The sequence below is a fragment of the Meleagris gallopavo genome, chromosome 6 (assembly GCF_000146605.3).
Source record: "Meleagris gallopavo isolate NT-WF06-2002-E0010 breed Aviagen turkey brand Nicholas breeding stock chromosome 6, Turkey_5.1, whole genome shotgun sequence".
In the NCBI taxonomy this organism is placed as follows: domain Eukaryota; kingdom Metazoa; phylum Chordata; class Aves; order Galliformes; family Phasianidae; genus Meleagris; species Meleagris gallopavo.
In genome coordinates, this window is record NC_015016.2 from 34,060,096 (window position 1) to 34,086,861 (window position 26,766).

The window sequence follows — 26,766 nt, forward strand, 5'->3', positions numbered from 1 at the left end:
TTGGGCCCCAGGGAAGGATTTTAGTCTGAATGGGGTTTGACTTAGTTTGTCCAGTGACACTGGGTACGGCCAAATCCCAGTTAACAGTTTAACAGTGTAAAACCAGAATGAGCTTACTTATCAGTAAAAGAGAACAGCAGGAAGCATTAATTAGGCATTACAATTACTATGTAGGGAGAAATCTCATATAAAAGGTTTTTTTCAGGAAGGCTATCCTGTCTGTAATACTGCTTCAGCAATCACTGTGAAAAGATTACTTGCATGAAACACCTAATTTTCCTTTAAGAAGCTACCTCTATCCAAGTTCAGACAGAATAGTAACATCCTAATCTTCAACTTCTTATCAATTTCCATCAGTTCTCAGTCAAAATTTGGAACAATCATCTTGCATTCATTAGGTCTAGCCTAGACACAGAGATTTTTATCCATACCTGCAAGAAACTCCTATTCTCATGTTATTTCCTGCACATGCCTTATCACAGCTTTTTACCCATGGCACCTCCATGTTATCTTGCACTAGAACCAAGCAGGGCTTCTTTATACAGCAACTTCCCAAACCTCACCCTTACGTTTGTGAATGCTTCAATGCACAAGGAGACATGGATAGCCCAGTAGGACTGCAAGATTTGCAGCTATAGCCATCTGTCCATCCAGATCCTCAGAACTATTATCTGGGTTTATTAAGACCTTTCACCTATGGTCCTTCACACTTGTTTTATCTACCTCTCACACACAAACTATGCTTCAAGTAATTCTATAATGTTAGCAGGAACCTCCACTGCAATAAGCATTTCATCTCTATTCTACACAATTCTTGACATTTGTCAATATATGAAAATGCTAACAATATAGTAAACTCACATCTTTACTAAAGGAATCTTCATAAAAAGATGATTTGTACCATTTTTCATACATTAAAGAGCAAATACCTGTCAGCTATGCACTGCTACAGGCTGATCATATTCTAGCTACTTTGGCCAGCTACAGTCATTAATTTCAGTCTGGAAATAAATTCTTTATTTGACTGAAGGCAATTGGCACATTGTCTGTCCTGGCAGCTTAATTCCACTCAACAGTGGAAAAGGGACTTCAGTTCACAATTAAATAGTGTTTATCTTCCTTAAACTATGTTCTGAATTCCTACCCCAAAATCCTAAATATTTCGAAACACAGCATTCCTTGAGATCAAACTTTCATACAAGAGACTACTTAACACTATAAATACAGTATTTAAAAAAATAAAACAAGGCCACTGTATTTGCATCAAAGCACATCATGCACAGTAGAACAAGAGCAAAGCAAGCTATTTTATAATTTCAACCCTCTCTTAAAACAAAATTGTGAGGTACACTAAGGACTTCATTCTAAACTGAGGCAAGTTTAAGAATAGCCTTCAGTTCTGGTCTTCCTTTCTACATGATTTACATACAGAGGTATCATTTTCAGTCACCTGCAGCTCTGGCAGATGATGGGAAGTAAGCAGTAGTGAAAAAAATCCTGCTGTATATGCAAATACCTAAGACCTAGTAATAATAAAGCAAAAAAAAAAAAAATAAAAAAAAAAAAAAAAACAAAAACAAAAAAACCCAAACCCAGTTCACACTTACCACTTTGCTTTTCCAAGCTCTCCCTGCCAGAACAGCAGGCTAAATGGCCATCACCAAGAGAAAACACTTCAGAAAAATTGAAGTCTGTGTCTCCATTCCACCAGCCTTGACTTCTCACGTAATCCCTTAGTTCAGGATGCTCAGCATCGATTTTTGTAGTTAGTGAAAGCTGATTGCAAATGCATTTCACCCCCTCTACAGAAAGAGCCACATATTACAAGAGTATTAATACAGTTCTGTGGGAGTTGCTAGAAGGACAAAGTAATTGCAATTAGGAAACAAATGAAAGCATCAATCAGGATGTACGTTTAATATGACTGCATAATTGCACATACAGTTACCATTCACTGCAGGTGGCAAAGCTCAATTCTCTCTGTCCTATGTAGATATTTACACTGCCGCGTAATTAATAGTGCTGTTCAGTCAGACAGCAGTTTCACAGTCCCTCTGTACTTCACATACATGATCATAAAGTAGAAGATGTCTCCAAATGCCACAAGGCATAGCTAAACATTGAGAAGATACCAGCTTTATTTTCTGTCCAATGAGACAGCTGCAACAAGACTTGAGGTCTAATGTGATTCAAAAATATATGTCAGTCAAGCTTCATTTAGATTAATAAATGCTCTTTGTCTCCTACCTTAAAACTGAAAATACAATTTGGAAAATATTTTAATTGATTGCTTTAAGCTTCCCAATTGAAAAATATTTTTATTGTAAGCAGCAAAAGATAGGCTTAAGTTAAAGAGTTCATTTTTAATCTTAAATTTTAAAACGCCATGAAATAAAATGGCAGCATAAACAATCTTCAAAGAATATTAAAGTGTTTGTTATTTTTTTTCTTAAGTGCTTTCCTCAGAAATACTGCAGTGCTCATACCCGTATATCTACAGCATGACTAACAAATGGTGTCAGCTGCAGATATGCCTCAGAGAGGATAAAGTAAGTGCATAGGAAGCCAAAGGAAAAGCTGATAAAGCAAATCTGTAAAATAAAATAAATCAGATTCTGGAATTTGGCACAAACTTTTTCTTAAACAGAAACCAAAGCAGTATTTCTAAAAGTTATTAATTAATACTGCCTTTCACAAAAGTAAGCTCGCCTTTCTAACGTCACATATGTTCTGTTGAAACAATCAGGAAGAACTACAGTGGAAAGTTAAGTGCATAAGTCTGAGAAAGTTACTGCCATTCAACTCTGATTTGTACTTGCTCTCTGACAGTGTGTTCATGCTTTCAAGCAGCATGCCTTTCAGAGAACTGTCTTGACTTCTGTGATAAAAACGTTTGAGTTCACATCAAGCTAGCCAAGCTACTCATTAAAAACTCTTTAATTATTACACTTAGTAACTGATGTGAAATAGCATTTCATGGTTTTGATCCCCTCGAGGGGGACAAGTTTATCATGCAGGTTAATTTATCTATTCAGACTGAAGAATAGCAACAGGATGAATTTTAAAATGTTTATCCTTAAATTACTGTCAAAAAGTTGCTTGACAAACATGTGCTATAAGCTTTACAGAACTATAGCAATTAGGAAAGAATAATTCTGAGAAGAGTCAGGAAAAAAAAATTCCTTCCCACTGCTGAGAAATGACACATTTTCCCTGTTTTAACAGCATAACAGCATAACAGCATTTTTCAAGGCATAAATATGGCTGCAGAAAAGAACCTCCCGAACCACGTATGAAATAACAGTTCTTCAATAGCCAGCAGCCATCCCTTCATCCTGTCAGCCTCAGCAGGCTACAGGAAGGAGATGGAAACTAGTCAATTTAATCTGCTGCTCACAAGGACCTCTGGAAGAGAAATGTGCTAGTAAAAATGGGAACAGGATTGCAGTCTCACTTCAAAAAGATACAAGCTGCAGATGAAGTCAACAGTTTACTTGCTGGGAAGTAGCACACGAAGGTTATATACTGCTGATGTAGCTAAAAAGGTTAAGTGAGAAGCACTTCAAACAGCAGCCAGGTAGGTCAATAGAAGACAGTTGTCATTTCAAACCCTAGAAATTTTTTTAGTTCGTTCAAATGTGTGTGTAATTTTTATAAAGTTCTTCTCTTACAAAAATAAAAACCCCTTCAATACTGAAAATGATAAACCAGATCTCAAAAATATATGCCTTAGACAATCTTAGTATATTAAGGCAGCACATATATTCTACAAAGTTTTAAGTAAGTGCAGCCACAAAGTTAATGAAATTTAGAAGTCACTTTGGAAGCTCTGGCTTCACACACAGAGAAAAACAAATGATCTATTAAAGAAAAAACAAAAACAAGAACTTTTATCCTGCACTGTTAGGTAAGAAATGGGAATATTTATATATTAAATATATTAAATATAATTCAATATATATATATAAATATATAGCAAACAGAAGCAGACCATTCAATTTACCACTGTTGTGCTTTAACCCAGCAGGTGGCTCATAACCACACAGCCATTCACTCATTCTCCCCCCTCCCAATGGAATGGGGGAGATAGTCAAAAAAGCAAAGTAGAACTTATGGGCTGAGATAAAACTATTTGCTAAGATAGAGAAAAGAAAAAGGAAAATAATTATGACATATATATATATATATAAAAACGTACGTAACAAGTGATGCACAAAGAATTGCTCATCACCTGCCAACCATTGCCCAGTTAGACCTTGAGAGGTGGAAGAGAGCCCAATTCCCCTTCAAAACTCCTTCTGCATGATGTCATATGGTATGGAATATCCCTTCAGTCAATTTAAGTCAGCTATCCTAATTCTGTTCAATCCCAGTTCCTTGGGCCCTTCACTGTGAATGGCCTTGGCTCTGTACAATGCTCCTTAGCAGCAACTATAAACATCAGTGTGTTATCAACATTGTTTTTCTCTGAGAACCAAAACATAGCATCATACCAAACACTGAGGAAAACAATTCTGTCCCAGCTGAAATTAAGACAACCACCTACACATAAGCCCTTTTCTCAAAGCTATTAATGCTTATCCTAGCTTCTTAATATTTCGGATTAGTAAGTAATAATTTCTACATTAACTACAATGAAAAGATTCTTGACACATTCCAAGCAGTAAATAAATCTGGGAAAGCACAACACTTATCAAACATAAAAGTGTAAACATAATGATTATATAGCTTTTGTATACAGGTGACGTATTCTCCAACCTGACAGAAAATGCTGTTACACTAACCAATGTAAATCAATGCTTAAAAGCTGAAAGTAATAGAAATATATATATATAAAAAGATTAAAACTGATGGTTTAATCGAACACGTGCATAAATTAGTTACTTAAACTCAGGTACTTTAAGACAATTCTTCCAAAACAATTCCAAAACAATAATAAAACATTTATTATGAACTAGGCTTGCTGTAAGTGATGAACTGACCTGTGATTTTTTCAGCTGCCCAGTACTTTCCAGATGTCTCCAGTACCCAGGCTTCATTTCTGTCCACAATCAAAAATGCACTTTGGAAAGCGTGGCATGAACTTGCATCTTCATAGTAATTTCCTCCTTGCCCATGCTCTTCCAACAAAGCAACTATTACATCCAATGCTTCCTTGGCTGTTGAACCTCTTTCTAGGCCAAGTCTGTATGAAAAGAGCAAAACATTTTCAAGCAGATATATAACAGTGAGATGTCTAAGTTATTCATTTTGAACAGCAGCACTGATCTTGTATTAAAACACAGAAGTGCCAAGTCTGCCTGGTGTAAGAGCTCTCACTTCAATGAGTTACTAGAACTATAAGATGAAATACATATTGTTTCAAGCTTTTATTTTCTACTCTGCTTTCTTTATTTTCAGTATCAGAGCTGGCCAAAGAATTCAAACCACCAACCAACGACCTTGGCTGCACTGTAAGCACTATAACCTTTCAATATTTCCTACTCAGACAGAATGTAATGAAGAATAATTTTAAATGGCCTTTTTAAAGTAACAGCTATATACAAGTTTGCTCTGTACAAAACAGTGGAAAATTAGAAAAGATTATTACAGGACATAAGAGATTGTAATCAGTTTTACCAGCTGCCTGCAACCTCTCTTCCTGAATGCACAGATTTTTAATTGGCCGTGGAAGCTAAGCGTATGTTATCCTTGATGTTTATTGCACACAGGACAGAGGAATTTGTGCATAGTCCACTGTTAGCCTTGTTTTAGTCTGAGTTATTGAAAGCAACAATTTCATCTCTCTCAGCAGCATTTACTTAGTGACAAAGGAGAACCGACTAAAATTTTAGATACTAGCTTTAAAAGTGACAATTCCTCCCCTATCATCCTTTGACTTCATATTTACATCCCTCTCATTTTGTTCCTCGTATTAGCTGAAACTCATTTTGCATTGTTGCCTCCATTTTCAGTCTCTATGCATTTATATTACTCCTTCATTCTTTTCCTCTCTCGTGCTGTCACTATTTCAGAATAATACGGAAACACCAATCTCAGCATACACTATATACATCATCTACTAAAAGACAGCCCAAAAGCATGTCTTACTAAGTTTCTAAGAACAACTCCACAAACTTTCTTTGGTCCACGTAAATTAATGGATTGATAACTACTACTTTGATGGCCATATAGTCACCCAGTGACTCCTCTCCTCATCTTATGATCAAAAGCATTAGATTATAATTAGATCAAAACCTGGCAAGAGACACAACATCACACTATACTTTTTACTTCTTCCTGCAATTTTCTCTCTGAGATGGTTAGTCTAGCTTTCTCTTTGAAAACTCCAGCAGAGATTCAGGCTACAGAAGTCTCTCTTAGATTACTGTATGGCAAATAGCTTCAATATTACATTTACTTCCACTTTACTAAGGCTTAGGCTCTGCTTTTGTTTGTGTGCTCCTATTTGTCAGTTGCAAGGGACAGGGAAAATAAAAAAAACAAAAAAACAACACAGCAACCACACATCTCTACAAAAGTGTAGGTCTTGCCACTTATCTTGGCATCAACTTGCTGGCTGATTCTAGCATATCTTAGCATAACCTTCCCACTAATACATTTCAGAGCACTTGTTAAGGGACTCTGTGAGAAAAGCTTAAAGCAATTTTGCACTGAGATTGGACAGCTTGAATTATCCATTAAGAAATTTTCTGCGACTTAGTACAGCCTACTGCCTCAGTGCTATTCTGAAAAACCACAAGATTGCCAAAAATTATCTTAAGCTTTTCAATTTCTATTCTCATTTATTCTATCTCTTCAGAAGTTATGCTGGAATCAATTTTCTCCCAATATTTCCATCTGTCAAAACTACCATTATGTTTTTCACTTAGATAAAACTGGGATGGGGATAGGCCCCCAGGTCAACTGCACAAACTCCATCCCTTCTTAAGAATCATTCTTATGTTCTCATCTGCTGCTCTGTGATATACTATCAAGATAAAAATCTGCAGACGTGTCTTAAACCCACTATACTGCCATACGTGAGGAAACATTTTTTTGGCCATTGTATCAGCAGCCATGCACTAAACAAGCTAAGAACTTCATGAAGTGCAACTTCACAGTTATCCAATAGGGTTTTCATTGAGAGGGGAGGGCAGGGGAGAGGACTAGCAGACGTGCATTTCTTAATTGAGCTTAAAATTCCTCCTCTAATTTTCATTCCAATAAATCCTGAGTGACAGAGATAACCATTTCTGCAGATGGGTACCAAGAGCTGGTGCCAGCTGCTTCATTGCAGCCTACATGATTGATTTTGCACTTGATGGCTCTCTTTATTCTATGAGATCATCCAAAACAGTTAAGCTTAATGCTAGCAACCAAGTCTTTGCAGTAAGAAAGAACCACTCTGGCTGCAACAAAAGACAGATGGTAGTCTGCAAAATCCCTACTTCTCTTTGCCTCAAATGCTGTCTGCCTTACAGCTACAAACAATTTCCTCTGCAGATAAGAAGGAACAGAGGGAGAGTAACATCTCCAGGTGATGACCACTGGTAGGCTGTGTCATTTCTCCATATTTTGGTACTTCCTAATATTTTAGTGTGGATAAACCTAGAGCTACTGGATAACATACATACTTCATCAGTTAAACAGTACTTTGAGAATGCAATAACCTCAAACAACAAAAACAACTGTGCACTTAAAGCAACGGTTTATTAAAATTGGAGCATGATAGTAGGAGGGTTAAAATAAAGGTGGACCTTGGAAAATCACCTACCACATCCCTCATCTTGATAAAAGCTTGCCCTACAGTTTCTTAGAAAAGCTCCCCAGTCTATTTTATCTCCCTTAATGCAATCAAACTCACTAGCCCTCCTATGTACAACTTCTCTGTAGATTCCTTCAGTAACACTGGAATTAGAAAAAGTACCAAAGGAAAGTAACACCAATTCCCTCATGAACTTCCCATTGATCAGATTCTCTAGATTATATTTCCCATTTTCATTGTCTCCCCTCCAGCTCGCTCACACTATTCTTGACTGTGATAGCTGGAACCCAATACTGCATTTCTGCAGAGACATTAGGGTCAGAACATTTACAGTCTCAGGCAGCTATACGTCTAACAGCAATTTCATGTGACTAGGATTCCCAGCTTACTTATGAGAATACCTTCCAAGGTTTTAATGACCTTGCAAAAGTCAAAGTATCTATTTTCTACTCTTCAGCATTAAAATTTGTTAACACATTACAGGGGCAAACTAGAAGTGTTTGACAGGATTTTTCATGACTAACAGTCAGTACTGAACATTTGTCATCTCCATGATATTTAATTGCCTTTTCTCCCTTGAGTTATGTTGGTCTATACCCACAGCTCTTGTCAACACTTATAGTTATACCACAACATTTAACCTTTTCCAGTTATCCAGAATCTCTCCCATCTTTCACTAGATCAAGTAAAATCAGCATGCTCTTGAAATTGGTTCATCCTGCTCATTAGGGGTCCTAGGAAAAATTTCAGCAGGATCACTGGATCTGAAATTGATTTGCTTACATAACTAGCAGTTGTCCTGTGTTATCTTATAATTAAATTGAATATTCGTGCTCCTTTCTTTGTGATGGATTTGCACCATATTCTCTTGTCCTTTCATTTTCAGCTTTCTTCCTCCATGTAACTCTTCTTTAAATTCTCTTCTTTGTAGCATCAGCATGCAGACTGAGACACACAGTGCAGCACAAGTGTTTCAGGCAGACAGCCTTCAATGAACAGACTTCCATGGAGTTTTGTTTGCCAGAATTTAAAAAAAGGGCAATGGTTTGTGTTGGAATGCATGGGCTGAAGCATAGCAGTTTGTTTATGCCTACAGTTGGCTACAAGCCCAGGATAAGCTTTTTAGGTCAGAGTAAGCTTTTCTAAAGCAGTGGAGAATGAAGGGTGCATCAGCAATCTGATGCTACAAATTAGAAGTTCCTAACTAACAATGTAATGGAATAGTCACTGCCAGACTCTACAGTAGGTAGACAAGGTAGGTTTAGAGAACTCATATTATGCACACACAGCACATAGACAGTAGCCAACTTCAGATTCCAAGTGCCTTAAAGCATCTGGTGCCTTTTGTTTTAAAATCTTCTAACACCAACACCACTAAAGCCATTACCCATTTACCCATTCTGATCATCAATGTTTGGCCTTTAAAAGGATGTTCACAGCTCAGCAAGCCACCCACCTGACAAGATCCATTCCAAGCAAGGCTTCAGATTCAGAAGCTGGTTCTCTGGTCACGACAGCTTCATTAGCTATACAGACTCCATGCTCATTGGCTCCCATTTCTGCTCCCCATAGCCAGGATGGCCTGCTCAGCACAACAGCATGAGTCTTTGGCACCTGCTCAATCTCAATATACGTGCACTGCATTGGCAGAGAAAATAAGAAGAGAAAATGTAGAACAGCAGCAAGCACTGGATTTAATCTTCTGACTCTAACATAGACTTCAATCTTTTGCACAAGATTTAATGTAGAGACAAGATACACATCGTGGAAAAAAAAAAGTCTACCTCTTGAGTATGAGCTGGGGAATTTTTTTAAAACAATATTTGTTAGGTTTGAACCTTTATGTCTTGATACTACAGAAGACTGGGAGAAGACATCTATTTCAACAGCTGAAGGCTTCAGTTTGTCTTGCAGAATTCAAGTGCTAGAAGCGGTAGAAAGCAGAATTAGGTGGTCTGTTTCTCAGAGTTAACAGTACAGTTCATGTTTTCTGTGTAACAACACCAAAACAATCTCTCATCTCACTTAAAAACCATCTCCTGTATTTTATGTAAATGGTGTAATAACAGTAATTGGACAAAGCACATTGGAAAGTTTCCCTCTCTTCCTTAGTGCTTTCCCTGCACCAAGTCTAAGTCTGCTGATAGAAAGAAAAGTCAAGACTTGAAAGTGTTCAGTGGAAAAACAGCCACAGAAAGAAAAGCACAGACATTGTTTTTGCTTAAAATTGATGTTTCAGCTATTTTAAATGGTTTACTGTAATCTGAGTTCTATGGATACATTCTGACAAGTCAAAGATGCAAAGGAAGGCTCACAGAAGTCATTGACACTGCAAAGAAAGAAAGAAATCATTCATTATCTTTCATATAGACTTTTTCTCTTGTTTTGGAATATAAAAACAAGCCCTGTTTTCCCAGGCAGCATGGAAGAAAGCTTGATCCATCTTTAGATCATTGACTTGGACAAACCAAAGAAATGGGCTTTACATTTTATTTCTGAGGTCACACCAAGTTCCTCAAGGGCCACAGATTTTTTTTGCTGAGGAAACTGAAATTGTCATATTTATGAGACAGCTCTTAATGTCTAGCATTCCTAGTGCAACACCTTCCCTGATGGAAGTAATCTGCACAATTTTGCAGGAATATTTGTTCAGACATAACAGGATAAATAGAAAAGATTTGTGAACTCAAAGTTGCTTCTCTTCAAAATACATAACGTGTCTACATTAAAAACTAAGCCTGGGAAATCTAAGACTAGCAATTATAAGCTTTTTTTTTTTCTTTTTCCTGACTTGTCTTTCTACTCTAAGTATTACAAAGCGTGATCCTCAGCTTCCCATCTTGAACAATAATTTTATGGTAATAATGTAGCATGCAATTAAAATGTTCAACAGATACAGATGTTTTGTTTCTGTTTTTGTTTTTTTAAATCAGAGATGACATTTTTAGAGCCCTCTATGACCACACAAAGACACCAGCAATCAGCTTGCTCCCTTCATTGGGAATTATGTGTAAACACAAACTCTTGAAATTCTATGCAAACAGGGAAAAATATAGGTAAAACAATGATTTACACGAAGGACATATGCTTCAAAAGAGAGGGAAACACTTCCATTCTTCAGAATTAAGAACAGATTAGGGACATACTCTCCTTTTCCTTCTAGCCATGTGTTTAATTTTGATATTTGGCTTAGGCGATATGATTCTGACAGGGAAAAATCCCTAATATTTGACCAAGCTGGCGTATATCTTGCTTGCATAGTAATAGACTATCATTTAGTAGATACAGAATTGATCTATTGGAGCACAACAACATCTGGCATTAGCCTGGAACTAAGAACCATCCAACAAATATATATATTTTTGGCATGCTGTGCAATTATTATTATTATTTTTTTAATTTTTATTTTGTCCAGAGCTACCAGTCACCATTATTTGGAAAAGCACTTTGTATATTTGTGAGAATGAATAGAGAGCAGCTGTATCTTCTGGGTATATGCAAAGGAGAACACAGAGTTGCCTCAATATGAAAAGGGGCTGGGTCAAGCACCTTCCTATGTAACACACAAAGACATGACAGGAGCAAACTTCAGGCAGTCTGCAGAAAGAGAGACCTCAACCACTCCACAGGGCGATTTCTGGCTCCCTAAATCTCATAGGTGGTCCATCAGCAAGTTGAAGCCATCCTGCAGAGTCATACAGTGTATCAACCATCTCAACTCTGGAGGAGAAAGCAAAAACCTGAGGCAGTACAGAGAAGATGTCAGTACTCTGTAAGTCCATCCTTGTGAGCATCCCCTGACTGAATAGCCTCTTAAACAACCTTGCACACGTTGGAGCTTTAATTTTCTAGGAGAAAAAAAAAGATGAACATTCTGAAAAGTGAAACACTGAGAAAAACGCTGCAACTTTTTCTTCGCAAACCGTCATCTACCGCATATCCCTGTCACCAAACAGTTACTAATTTGGGCTTCATCCCAAAACCAAGCATTTCCAAAGCTGCAATTCATTAAGAAGATTTTATTATCGGCAGTAGCATCAGTAAAGGAGAAAGAGGAAGTTGTGTGCTTCTGTTGGAAGGATACAAAGAATCCTGAAAAAAAAAAGAAAGTGCCTGTGCTTTGTAACTGTGTAATCAGGGGCCTCTCCAGGCACCTCCTTCATTTAGAAATATTTCAGTCTGTAAGGAAGGCAGTAGGCTAAGTGCAGAGGAAAGCATGTGAAACAGCAAACAAAATACATCCAACACTTTCTACATTGATTCTCCACCTCCTCCACCCCCTTTATCCCCCCCCAAGCAAACGCAGGCCATATTTCTGTGTCATTTTCAGCTTAAAAAAAAATCAACACACATACACAACATTCACATCTTATTTATATAAATTGTCTTAGAAGATCTAAGGCAGCACTACAGGCTGGGGCAGAGTAGCTGGAAAACTGTGTAGAGGAAACAGACCTGGGGATATTGGTCAAATATTTGGCCAAAACATGAACCAGGAGTGTGCATAGATGGTCAAGAAGGCCAAGAGCATCTAGATCCAGATACAACAATAGGTTGTTCATTTTAAGATGAAATATTTTCACCATTTGTAACTCAAATTACCCCTTAAAATATCAGAAAACTATCTCCTGGATAAATTATTATCTTCACAGTAGAAACAAGGTGCAAGAAGCAGAGGAACCAGGTTATCCACCTCAATCCAAGATGCATCAATCATAAAGGTAGGTCAGTTAAAACTAGTTGCTGGATTTGCAGTACAACAAACCATTTTATTCCACACTAATCAGAAAATGTGTTCATAACAGCTGACACATGGAAGAAAATACTAAGAGAGGACAACAGTATCCACAGAAAAACTCAGCAGCTACTAGGTCTCCAGAACTTGGAGCTCAGGTGAAGACAAGATTTCAAGAACAAGCATTAGTCACAACCTCCCTTATCCCCAACCCTGAGCCCTTCTGATCTGGCAAATCCCTCCAGCACAGTGGCATAGCAGCCTGTCATAATGAGAGCTGTGCCAAACTGGACAATGACAAATCCAACAGACAGAAGGTACTGCTGTGAGTCTGCCTGCAACCAATCCTGTCCTTAAATTCCTGAAGCAACCAGCCTCAGGATTTCCAAACACTAATGATTTTCTTACAGCATGAATGCTAATAACCACAAGACTAGTGACACACTGATGGCACTGGCTGCTGGTGAGTCAGTTTTCAGGCTCTGCTGATTTGCTAGAACTCCAGTCCTGAAGGCAGTATAACTGCACCATATCCTGTGACAGTGAATTTCCAATGGCAGAACTCAAAGTAAACAATTGGAACTTCATGTGCAAGAGATGCAGCCAACATCTTTAAGAAGAGTTGAGCAGGCTGAAAACTAAGAATGTTTCCTTTATTTCACAGTATTAAAAAAAAAAAAGAAGTCTTAACAAGGCAATTCTAAACTTAGCACAAAGCACAGATGTACCTCCCATCCTTGCTACAGCATACAGGTATGTTGGAGGCATTCCAAAAGCAAATATGGAAGTCATAACCACAAGAGACTTCTCCTTTCATTATGAAAAGAAACTTGTTTGTGCAGCTTCTACTGTACTGCAATACAGCTGCAGGAGGTGATTCCACCATGACATGGGCATCCTGGGCATTCCCATGCATGGTGAAGGTGAGGACTGGGAAGATAGTATATGGTTGTTCAAGAGAGCTAGAAAAAGATGAACAGTTCTTCTATCAAAGAGCAGAACTACATGCACTCTGACCTATTCTACCAAGCCACCAGAGAGCCTCCAGCATTATGCCACACTATGAATTGAACTCAACAAAATGAAATGTACAAGTTGTTAAACAAACCACTGAGTGCAGCACATCTGCAGTGTGCTCTCAGCCTTGGGTGCCATTACATGTCAGAAGTGATTTAGCAATAAAGAATTCATCTCTTGTTTTGTAAGTTACAAATCTAGCACTCTCATGCATTCTAATCAAACGTAAAACTGAAGGCAGGATGAAGTTCATTAGCTTCATTTTTGAAAACTGATAAGAAAGATTTCAACAAAGTCACAAAAAACCATAAGAGAGAGATTCTTAGAATTCACAGATGCCCTAAAATTAATTTCTATGTTTGGCCACTTTGAAACACTCTCATATTTTTGGCCACAAGTAAAGGCTGAGCCAAAAGAGGATATAAGTTTTTTTCTGCCTCTCAAACACAAATGCATAGCTCAAGCTAACTAGTTTTGCTTTGGTGGCAAATGGAAGCAAAGTAGCAGCACTCCCCTACAGTCAAAACACAGGCTTTGAAAAAGCAGAAACATCCAAGAGATTGACTTCTAACTCTGAATTACTGCTGGCTCATGCATGATCTTACAAAGCAAAGTCAAACACATTAGTTTAAAGGCCAGTGGCTCGTAATGGAGTAGAAATGAGAAAAAGCTTAGATTAGCCAAGCAATAGACCCTGCTGAAGGCAGTAACCACTTTCTCTTTCATCAGCTGCTGTCTGCCTGCATAGCGCTTCCCCTCTGAAGTCTAAAGGTTAACTTAAACAGGGTGGGTTGAGCTAAGCTGTCTGATTGCATGCCATGATGGACTGCTTATACAGTCGCTGACTTTCAGCTAAAAAGCAAGAAAAGACAGCTTCCTAAACTGTGTCTGAACTGTAACCCTTTAGACTACAATCTTTTGCATCTCCATAGAGTAAATTAAAAGTTTTATCATGGGCACAGACATTGCTATGTTTCTTGAAGATTTCCTGATGGCCAGCACTTACCCCTGAAGGTATCACACTGGGACGCCCAGGTTTAAGTTCACAGCTGCAGTGACACAGCTGCAAGTGTTGCACTGCCAGTCTGACCTGGAAAGCAAGTTCTCAGTAGATTCAGCTGCTGCTTGGTTTATATTACAACAGTCTGAACATCTTACTCCCAGATATAATACAGATATCCCAGATAACCTCCCCGTCAGACAGCATAAGAGGGAATCAAAGTATATCAGAACAGAACTACAGCACTGGCAGGACGTCTGATGATTATGTTACAAAAACCAGAGCAGTGTATATCCATGTAATGCAAAGCCAACTTGAACATAATCAGAGTCTACTTTCCAAATTTTATATCCACCTTCTAACATCAAACCAGATGCCATAGTTAACCTCAGCTGAGTTTTTGTCTGCAGTGTTCAAAGTGATGCACAGTAAAAAAAAAAATTATACTTCTCCGACAACTCAGAGGAGCATCTCACTACTCCCTCCAGCCGAAACCAAAAAACCCCACACCAAAAAAACAACACCACATCTCTAAGGCATAACTGTGCCAAAAACTTTTAGAGAACATGGAATTCCTCCTACCCCACAGAGGGCTGGCTTTAAGCCCAGAAGACTGTTTAATACCAATTTACTAGAAAACCATGCATATTCCATGCGATAGACTTTATTGTGGACCATTCTTTGTAATTTCTTCACTCCATTCCTCTCATAAGATATTGCGTGCTATGAAGACAGAGGAGTTTGTATTGCTCTGTGTTCTAGCAAGGCAAGCAACCCATTTAATCGTGGGTAAAAGGGTAGATTATAAGGAAGGGAGGCTGAGCTAAAAGAAAAAAAAAAAGACCTAGAAAACTAAGCAACAAAAAAAGTTATCAGGCCAGGAATTCTTCAGGAGAAAGAAAATCACAGCAAAGTGACAGGTTACAGGAGAACAAGAGAAGTCTAGTCAGTAAAATCTTCCCTAAAAATAAAACAGTTTTACATCTCAAAACTCATACAACACAAATTCTTACTAATGCACAAGACAATCCAAAACTGGGAAAAGATAAAATACTTACTTTTAGTACAGGGATTCCAAAAAGGGCCTTATTTATGTTTAAGGAAGCAAGATTTTAACCTGCGCACACAAGTTTGCTATACTGCTCACTACAACGAGCAATGATCAGCATTTGCCACTGCAAAATAACAATGCAAAATGTGAACAAAGTTTGGAAAGGTTGTCACACACGGGCACAGAATAGACCATAATGAAAAGCCCCTTTGTTCGGGGTCTTGGGAACCTGCTGACATAGAGGGAAGGAATTATGCTGATGAGTTAGCTGCAGGGTTACCGTCTGGTTGGTTGTGCCACAGACATCTAACTTAAAATGACATGCAGTATTCCCTGAGCATCCATCCTCCCTTGTTTAAGGTGCTGTCACACACTGGCTGATTGCTATGTAACAAAGCCTGCTAGATTTCTTTACAGCAACAATCTAGATGAACTGCTATCCCTTTTTTTTTTTTGTTATATTGTACGTTATCACAGTTGGAAAAATGAGCAGCACAGAACAAACAGGACACAGTTCTTGAGAGTCTTGACCTCATAAAAGGTCGTAAAAAAAGAATGACAGAGTCATGGAAAAGTATTCAAAATGGGTTAGACATTGGAGTACACTACATGTAAGGAGTAGAACAGAACAAAAAGCAAGTCCATCATCCTTGCCCAGTGACACTGAAGGATGTGTATCTAGCATAAGAAGCCAATAAAGAGGTACAACTATTCATTTAGGAGAAAAAAAACGTATGATGAGAGAGAAATATTAGTCAGAGGCACAAAGGATTATTGGCTTATGAGAAACAGTAGCATAAAACAGGTTAATCACACTTTTCATTTTGTAAAACATGCATTTAACATTCTCATACCTGGTCAATTAATTTTATAGGACAAAAGAGAAAGAAAACCTATAGCAATCGAAAGCAAAACCCCAGTAAGTGAACATTTTAAAGAAAAAGGTAATAGTGATGTCAAAGGATACATCTAGAAGCTTTCAAATTCCTCTATACTCCCCATATTAGTTTATTATCTCTGACAGCTGAATAAATTTGCTTGAAAGGTAGATAGAGTCAAACATAGCTGCTAGTTTAAAAATATGAAGTAACTGAATTCAAGCCTTCCAAAGCTTTTCTTAACTTATGAGGATCCAATTAACAGTACACAGGAAATTAATGAGTTTTGCACAAGTTCTGTGTATAAGTAAGTATGCATTTATCCTGAGATGAGCAGAGCATTAGACACGTTTCTGCATTAGGAGAACACCACATACATTTTGGCTAATTAGCAAAAGCTGAAGATCATATTCCTCTTCAGATGTCATGAAGAGCTAGCATGCTTGAAATTGCAATCTTCTTATTAATCAGAGTCCTTAAGTTTGTACAACAGCAAAACCTAGAATCAATCCTAGCAGCCTGAAACTTTGATCGTAGAACTTTCATTAATCCACTCAGTCAGTCACAATTCCTACTAAATTAATTACTATAAGGCTTTTTGGAAGATCTTTGGAGTGACTAGTTTACAAAAACAGCAAAATCTAAAGAGAATCGCTCTCCAACATGGATATTTTCTAGACTCATTCATTTGACTGAACTTAATATAATAATATAATATATATATATTATATAATATAATAACAAGGGCTGCTCCGAAGCAATGCCTCCTATTTCATTATGTCAGCCCACCATCTGAGGTGGATGCTGGTGGTATGGCAGTAGAGGTTGAACTTTCCCACCAATATTCCATTTCATGTTGTTGCCGTGTGACAGATGGCAGCTGAGGGCGCAGCCTGAAAGAATGGCAGCTGACACAGAAGCATGTGTGAAGCAAAGGGATGTCACTGAATTCCTCCATACAGAAAAAATTGCACCCTTTGACATTCGTTGGAGACATTGAACATTTATGGAGACAGAGAATGTCGGCACGGTGAGGTGAATGGGTGGTGCATTTCAGCAGTGGCAACAGCAGCATGAAAGACAGGTCACGTTCCAGATGGCTATGCAGATGTTTAAGTGCCTGTATGCAGGCTCTTGTGCATTGCTGGAGAAACACACAGCTATTGGTGGTGACTATGTTGAAAAATAGCATTTTGTAGCTGAGAATTTGCTCTATCAGTGCTATCATGCTCTTTATCTGTTGTAGTTTCCATGAAAATAAATATTACTTGTCTATGAAAGCAGGAAAAAACATCTCAAACTGGCAAGTAAACACATGCTTAGGTCTATCTGAAAGAAAGCAGCTAAAGGACTCTGCAAAGCCACCAGAGAATCTTTAGACCTCATAAAATAATTAAAACCAGTAACTGTTTTAACCTTACTCTAACACACATTAGTTTAAACAGTAAAAAGTCCCACTCATTAACAGTATTTAGTGCTGAGTGTGATGAAGATGCAGTGCAAGCAATCACTTAACATCAATCCCAGAGCAACTGAATGTGTTTTTATTCTCTGCTAAGAGGAAATGGGAAAAATTCAGGCAAGCAGCTGGAGCCCACACATTTTGTAAATCACAGTACTCTTAAGGTAATGTAGAATTATACAATAACATAGTCTAGCAGAGGCCAAAGTAACCATCTAATTAGGGCTTAAGCCCAAAGTTCAGAAAAGTAAAACTACATACCATTAAGGTATTTGTCCACTTCACTCTCTTGTCTAACGCTGCATCTGCACCATACTGCAACAAACTTTATCTCCATTAAAAAAAAAAAGTTTCTATGATTTAAGGAGAAGGATAAGATATGGGGAAAAGACTCCAAAATAAACAAATACTCTAACTCTTTAAGCTCTTAAATTTATTCTCCTTTGAGGAGACAAAGGCTTTAAAATTTTTTTCCTCCACATAAGCACTTTTTTTCATCTTTAGTTTGGTGATGAGAAGCTGTCTAAAAAACTACTTTGCAGTTTTCTTCCTGTCTTATTGTCACACTTGTGTTCTGTTACTAGCACAGGTCTACTGCAGTGCGACTTACTCAGCACTGCAGTAAGCAGCAGTTTGTGCTTTTCAGGAGGGGGATGGGATTACTTTACATCCAAGATTAAACCATTACATGAGTAGTGAAACAAATCAGGAGAACATTAACTGCTGCAAAGACAAACAGCACCACCGTCTCTAAAATTTGGAAGTGGTCCCACTTTGAGGACAGAATAAAACTGGCACTGGTGTTAGGATCTCTTCTGGGGAAGTATCAACTCTGATATCCATAAATGTTCCACAGGGATTGGTGATACACTCCTCATGCATCCCACCTAGTGTCTTCTGCCTTCTGCACAGCCACAGAGATGGATGCAGGTCCTCTACTCAAATGACCACCCCTTCTAATCCTTGTCTTTCCTTCTGCTACCTCAGTTTCTTCATTTCACCTTCACTACACACTTGCATCTCCTCCTTTCCAGTTCGTTCTCCCCTTTCTTAACCTCCTCTCATATAGGGTACATAGTGCAGTTTCCTGAGATGTGAACAAATCAGCCTGTCTGCTGGAAAAAGTGCAAGTCATGGAAATTTCCTCAATTAAACAGTAACAACAAAAATATTACATTCCAAATTTCACTTCTAGAACTTTCAGAAATGTCATCTTCCCCTACTCAAGAGAGGTTTGAATGAAGAGAACGAGGATTTCATAATCTGACAAGAAAACAAGCATCATTTATTTATTTTGATAATACTCATTTCTCATTGCTGAAACGTAATGGTTCACCCTTACCTCAACTTTACTTCCTGGATCATGAGTTGCAGCAGCAAAGTAGACCACCTCCTGTACTTCATCCCTAGGCCGTGCAGAGTTCTTTCCAAACACCACCAGCCCATCTTTGGAACATGGAGGAAAGGCTACAAAACAGTAACTTGGAGGAGCTTCAGCCATCCTAAAGAAGAAAAAAGTTAAAACTGATGTTTGTCTAATCTGTAATTTCATGCAATAGAGAATCATTAATTCTACTGTGATTTGTTGCATCTAAGAGACAACATATCACTTCTAATTGTCAGTTGATTATGTAATGATAGTGGAAGATGATGTCAGCTCAGAGGAGGCTCATCTTGGTTTAATAAAAAGAACTGTAGAGATTTTCAGACATGTTTTACCCAGGCCTCGTGAAGGCACAAAAGAGAAGGAAAGAAGACAAGATGACTGTACCTTAGCGAAACTACTTAGTCTCCATAGAAGGAAAGAAAACATTCTGCATCAGAGCTGTTTGGGAACACATGACCTAGATTGTATACTGCTGACTCAGACAACTGCAGAGACAGAAGAATTTTAATTTACTCTCACTGCTCTCATGCAGTTCAAAATTAAAAAATAATAAATTAAAATTAAAAAAAGAAAAGAGAGAGAGAGAGAAAACACGTTTGAGGGATTCCTGAGGGAGGACAATGGTATAACTGGAAACAGAACAAAGATATAGCACAGCTACAACAACAACTGTCTGTCAATTTATCTACTCAGATCAGAGAGACAGAAGCACTAATGGCACTTTATTTCCTTTGCGGTTTGTCTGCATTGTTGCTCTTACCTAAAGTTAATTGATTGCAGTTTAGTTGTTTATGCAGGCTAATGTGAATGTTCTTTAAAACGCTTGTATGGTAGCACAAACACTGTAGGTGTTCTTAATGCCAGTTGTTCATAAAAAGTGTAAATGGTTTCAGGACTACAACATTCCTGTAGTTCATCTTGTGTACATTGCTATAACGGAGTTTTTTAGTCCCTTCACTGAACCTTCTGACACACACCAGAACAAAAAGGTGCAGTGCTTGTTAAAATAGCACTCAGCATCAATTCCTGAGATCGTTTCACAGATCACTGCATCAGAATTTATCAGAAGTTCCCTCCTGCAAAAATGAATGGATATATTCCTCTTCTCCTTCCAAGATATCCTGAACAGGTAAATCATACGCACGTTTCAATACATTAGACACAACATACACAATCAAAACTTTCCACAAAATGGCCACTGATTTCTTTGAAAGAGCATTATGTGCATGGGGAGGGAGATGCGCAAAGCTGTTTTTGTACACTATCCAAATTTGACATTTTCTTTTAAATAGTACCACTCGAGAACACATTTTTGAGACAGAATAACAGGCTTCCAATGTTAAACCAAAGAAATAATGCCTTTTATGTAAAGGCTATAAACAACTGCCATTCAGTGGGCTATGAAGAAAACACCTGAGTTCATCTATAAACCATGAGCAGGTCATACATATGCTCAACTTAAAAAAAAATAAATCACCAAGAGACACTGTGCTAAAGGTATCCTCTGTCAACACGATCAGGGCTGACAAACTGTAGGGAACTCACGTAACGTTTTAATTTAGATAAGGTTTTACACGAGAATAACAAGTCAGCTAAGATGAAAACACACTACATTATACTCACAAGCCCCTCTTTATAGGCATAGTTTAGACCACTGATGAGGGCTGAGCAGCTGTAAGCTGGAATGAGTTCAGCTGTAAAAATGTACCTGGTGGAGGATACCTACTGGTGGACTTACTCGCACAGCATACATCTTGAATTGCACATAGGTGTCTTGCAGACAGACATGGAAACAAAGCTCCACTTTAATTGCCATTCTCTCTCATTGTGAGCCATCTGAGCATTACAATTAAACTAAAATACAACTTGTTGGTGATTTGCCCAAACTGCTTCTCTAATGAAGCAATTTAGTATTTTGCTCAGTGCAAACCATGGAATTCCAGGAACATACATTTCTTTTGCTACATTCTTTTGCTGGTGATGTCAATTTAGCTGCTTTCCAACAAACACTGAGTTCACATCTACATTTAGATAAGTCATTGCTCAGAGCTCTAAATTTGATTCTGATGTTTTGCCAGACCAGTCAAAATCTTGAATAACTTGCAGGCTTACAGTAGATATCAGTAAGCAAAAGATATTATTTTTTTTCTATTCTAAACACAATGGGTCTATCTGAAGTGCATTGAGGCAACTGAAAGCCACTAACTCTATGCTGCTGGATGTTCTTCTATCTACACACCAAATATATGGCCAAGTATGCTTAAAAAGAAGCAAAGGAATATTTAAGGTATTCAAGGCAGATTTCTATGTACCTGCAGACTGAGTAGTTCAGGAAAATAATTAAAAATCTGTAGGTATCTAATGCTGTGTAGAATCCTGAAGTCATCCTTGGCATAAAATGGGGTCACTTTTATCTGTCAGATTTGTTTCTTTAAATTTACCAACAGTTACTGAAACAAAAAACAAATTGCCAACTTGGTAACACTAAGTACGAACACAGGAGTAAGCTACTTTGTAACACTCCATAACACATTACACTTCACACAGGGCTGCAAGTAACGTTACACACACCACAAGCTAAACGTTACAGCCTTGTACTGAACACACAATTATCCTGAAGTCCCCACCGGGATCTTAAATTCTGTTTCTAAGGAGGGAAGCCAGTTAGGTGTCAGCTACAACTTAAATCTGCTCACTTTGCTAGATAGCAGTTTTTCCTAGAACCTCACCAGGTTAATTTTAAATACAACAAGGACAGCAGTTTCTCAAATACACCCACAGCCCAAATTTGTCCAGAACACCACTAATCTTCCTTCATCGCACAACTGAAGCAATTTGTTAGCAGCTACGTACCTAAGCAGGAGACTTTTACTTTCCTGCTCTTTCCCTTTTTTCTTAGTTCATCTTCTGGTTGTCCTCGTTCTCATTTTCACGCATTTCACAGAACGGTTGAGGTTGGCACACACCTCTGTGTCCATCTGTCCAACCTGAGCTCCAGCAGGGACACCGAGAGCAGGGTGCCCAGGCCACGTCCAGATGGCTTTTGGAGATCTCCTAGGAGGACACCTCACAGCCTCTGGGCAGTTTGTGCCAGTGCTCTGTCACCCACGCAGTACAGAAGTGTTTCCCGATGCCCAGATGCTGCCTTCTGTATTCCATTTCCACTTTGTGCCCGCTGAGCCTTGTACTGGCACTGGGCACCACTGAAAATAGCAAGGCTCCGAGTTCTTCGCACCCTCCCTGCACGTATTTGTATGCATTGATGAGATCCCCCTCAGCTCCTGTTCTTCAGGCTGAGCAGTTCCAGCTCTGTCTCTCCTCACAGGAGAGATGCTCCCATCTCTTTACCTTTACCACCCTGGCAGCACAAGATGCTCTTCAAACAATCATAGACACTACAACAGACACTCTTAGAACATTTTCTGCTCGTCTCCAAGAGTTTTGTTGATATAACTATTATGCTGTACAGAGTGAAGTCTAAACTCCCCTTAATGCCCTGTTTTTCAAGCACGCAGGTGATTGTCCTTGATTATTTATTGTTATCTCCAGAAACGGTCCACATCTTTTCAAGCCTGTACCCACAAACACAAGGCTGAGAGGGTTTGCACTAGGGTTTCATCTCAGACCTTCACAGCAGTTTCAGTAATCATATAGACTATTTTTCCCCACTCTCACTTCTACAGTTTCTTGGAATTAAAGTTGGTCTGGGTGCTTTGGATACCAGAAATACAGAGGCTGCTAAACTTTTGCTGATAAGTTCTGAATGCTTTCTGGTTATGTGAAAGTTTTCTTTAATATTTATAGTGCAAAAGGTATTTGAGCTGCCTCTAAACTCCAGAGAGCACATTAAGCCTTTTACAAAGACACGCAGCTTGTTTCTGTGTATAAAAGCATGATTTTTCCTCACTGTATTTTGTGCTCTTACAAAACAGAATCCCAGCTGTGCTAATACTTCTGAACTATTCAGTAATGTTTAAAGATTCCAGTAAGTCTGTTTTCATTGCTACCAGAAAGGACAAGTTGCCTAATCTGCAGCAAATGTCTGCAATTAAGAACTCAGAGGCAGCACCTGAACAACATTCCTCAAATTTGAATTAATGTTCTCTCATTGGAAAGGAAAGTCTATATCAAATGGGCCATACATACTCTCTTACCTCTCCCGTGTTCTTAATGGGGAGGCAGGAAGAAAGTCAGTCTCAATTGTGAAAACTATAGTTTAGCCATTGGTTTTGAACCAATACTTTAACCTTCAAAATAAAACGCTTCCTGTGCCTGAGACAAGCTTGTCTTTCCATTACAAATCAAGTCTAGCATCTTATGCACAGAGACATGTGATCTCTGCATCCTGCAGAAAAGCAACATTTCCAAAAACAGAAATGAAAAGCAAAATTCATTCAGCTTCAGGCACAGAACAAAGACAGTAATCTGAAAGGCACAATAATAATATTGTTCCCATCTTAGGAGACAGTGAAAGGCTATTTTTTTAAATTGACAATTTGGACAGTTTTAAAGACTGGCTTCGCAGAAAAGAGGAAGGTTGCATTCATTAAAAAAATTAGAAAAGCAGAGGCTGTCCCTGAACATAAAGCACAAAACTGTGCCAGATGTGTGTTCCTACGGTTTGGATGTTTCATTATTAGTCTGTTTGACTCTTTCCTTACCATTCAAGAACAGTGGCACAAATTTACCATTCAAAGGTGCCACATCCTACAGAACTGTAACTCAGTTTTGATGGTCTGTCTCTCCAAATGTCTGAGCAGGTATCTAAGAAGAGTTAGCAGCAGCTGAAATTTCACAAACCAAGCTCAACTTCTGTCTCTCTCAAGTCAGTCGCTCTCCTTGTACACTAAGTACATCAGAAGGAATTACTGCATTTTGGAGAATATGAGTAAAACCTCAAAATTTCTAGCTATAGGTTTGGGATGGCCATTTTCTCCAGGTAGCTTCACTTTTATTACTTATAAGATGTAGCAGTTCCCTATGCAGGCATAAAAACTAGCTACATTTCAAAGCTTTCCCACACAGCACACCCCCTTCGGTCATTTTACTGAACAAATGCATAATAGGACTGAAAGGAACTGAAAATATTTCTCTTGCTGTATGTGGGGAAAATTTGGGATGATTCTGAAGACTGCTGCTAGATTTTTTATATCTGTGTAGCAAATTAGATACCAGCATAACTCTTCAGCATTTACAGTCTTAACGTAAGGTAAGATTTCAGCCATTCAGAAAGTCTGCAGTCCTCTGATCAACCAGTTCTATTTTCATTGTCTAATAAGCCCTCAACTATCCTGTCATAGCAGACATCTTTCAAAAGCAAATGGGATCTTATTTTTTGCCTCAAGTAGTTCATATTACATTGATGAAAACTAGTTCTATTTAAAAACAAATTAGGGTCAGCCATCCAGAAGACAACAGATTTCAATCTCACTTCAATTACAGGCTGTGCACGCAGGGAAAATTCATTATTTATACCACCAACTCTTCACCGAGTGGATGTCAGTGCACTTAATTAAGTCTCCAAGCAGACACAGAACTATATTCCTTCTGTAGCTGCTATTTCAGCTTGAGATCTAGGGTCATATTTGTGCCTCTGCTTTTGGTAGGGAAGGATTTGTTTTCTTGCACAAGTTCTCGGCTTCTGCCACTTGGGCAGGGACTGTAGTCAGGACTCACTGGCATCCAAAGTATCTTTGTACAGCACAAAAGTTCATTGTGAGATGGTGTTACTGCTGCACAGTTTTTATCAGGGTAGTTCTCCATCTTTATACAATCCAGTTGTGCTGTACAGTGAAGTCCTGATCTGGCACAGGAAGGGATGCCCACCTCCACACAGAACTGGCTGATGTGCACTGACTGGCAGTCCTTTCAAATTAGCAACACTGTGGTGTTAACAAGGGGTAAAATAAAAAGCATCCAAGTGCCTTGTCGGAAATCTCACTTTTGATTAAAATATAACTCAAAACCAGAGTAAGCGTTGCAATGCTAGCAACAGAGTTTGCAAAAGTTACCATGTAACAAAATACCTTGTGGCGAAGCCAGCCACTTGGGTACCTTAGAGTGACAGTCATGGACCTCAGTTCCATTCTGTTTCTCAATTTACTGACTTTACATGAAGAAAAAGCTAATACACAACCAGGATAGCATCCAGTTCCACAAATCTTTAAGTCCATAATGAACAAGGTAATTCTCACTGAAAGCTCCTAGCACTAACTAGCACACCTTCCCACGTGCAATCTGTGTGGTTGACTTTTGAAGAGAGGGTGGATGGAACAAATTGGTACCTCTACCAAAAATACACTCAGCAAGAGTAAGCAAAAGCAATTTAAACCATGCCCTGCCATAGCAGGAAAACAAAGGTTACAAATATCTTTCAAAAAAGATCTCAAACTCCAAGCACCAGAAATGCTGTTCTGGGTAGGATAAACCCTATTCATATTAATAAAGGATTTCTTTCCATCCACTACTTTTTCTTCAATATTACATCTGTTTTCAGACTGTCCACACAAACTCTGGGACCTAAACTGCTTGGGAAAATTTATACCACTATGGATGGTTTAATTTTCTCTGATTTGAGATGAATCAAGGCTAAAGTTCCGTGTTCACAGGAACAAGGTTCCTAAATACATATGAGAAGGTTTGTTCTGAAGTTTCTGTTTGTTTGCTTGGAGGGTTTGGGGTGCATGTCATGCATACCTAGATGTGCTTTAAGTCCATAAATCCATAGCAGCTTTTAGACCAACACTATAAATGGTAATGGCCTATAATGGATGCAACTTCTTACAGGTTCACGTAGTTATTACCTCCTGAACTGCTGAGTAAATCTAACACACACAATCAGCTTACATCTCAGAATTCCACTCTACTGCAATACAATCCAAGATCGCTGCATTTAAAGTTTCAAATTTTACAGGTATGGACGGCTTCACCCACAGCACCAAGGAAATTTTTCACACTGATGGATTTATACACTTGCACACTCACAGGCTCAGGGCCCAGTAGAGCTCCCCTCTGCTTGGGATGCTGCTGTAATAAGATCTTTTTCTCTTCCCTAATTATCAGTACCGGAGAAAAAGACTTCATTTTAGGCGGGTCGATCATAGACCAGCATAAATCAAGAGCTCAGCTTCACAGACTCCGCACGGAGCCGTTCGTGCAAGCAAAAGCATCGCGCACCCACCTGAGAGCAGCAGCGCCTGGAAACGGCACCGGGGCGGCCACATTCCAAGGTGACTACGCGAAAAGGCACCTTCAGATAACGGGGGTGGGAGGGAGGTTGGGGGAGGTGGAAGAAGAAGAGGGGAAACGGCAAGCACTGCTCGCTTCTAAAGCAGAAGGGAAGCAGCCAGCAGAGAGGGCAGCCCGAGGAAAGCGGGCACCGGAGAGCCCTGCCGTCCATCGGAGGGCGAGGGACGGCGGGGTGGCACCGAGGGGATGGCGAGGGGTGGCCGAGGCAGCCATGTTCCGCAGCCCCGCGGCAGGTGCGCGG

The 26,766-nt window shown here is 38.8% G+C and overlaps 1 protein-coding gene across 1 annotated transcript in view; it reads right to left on the minus strand.

The window, feature by feature from the left end:
• The window catches only part of SCRN1 (secernin 1), a 32,669-nt gene extending 6,191 nt beyond the window's left edge, over positions 1 to 26,478 (minus strand). The window contains exons 1-5 of the mRNA XM_003207159.4: positions 26,458 to 26,478; positions 19,233 to 19,392; positions 9,204 to 9,385; positions 4,983 to 5,185; positions 1,608 to 1,802 (exon numbers count right to left, since the gene is read on the minus strand). Of these exons, the coding sequence (XP_003207207.1) occupies positions 1,608 to 1,802; positions 4,983 to 5,185; positions 9,204 to 9,385; positions 19,233 to 19,391 (739 nt within the window). The 5' untranslated portion in view covers position 19,392; positions 26,458 to 26,478. The remainder of the gene's footprint in view (positions 1 to 1,607; positions 1,803 to 4,982; positions 5,186 to 9,203; positions 9,386 to 19,232; positions 19,393 to 26,457) is intronic.
• Positions 26,479 to 26,766: the final 288 nt, after the last annotated feature.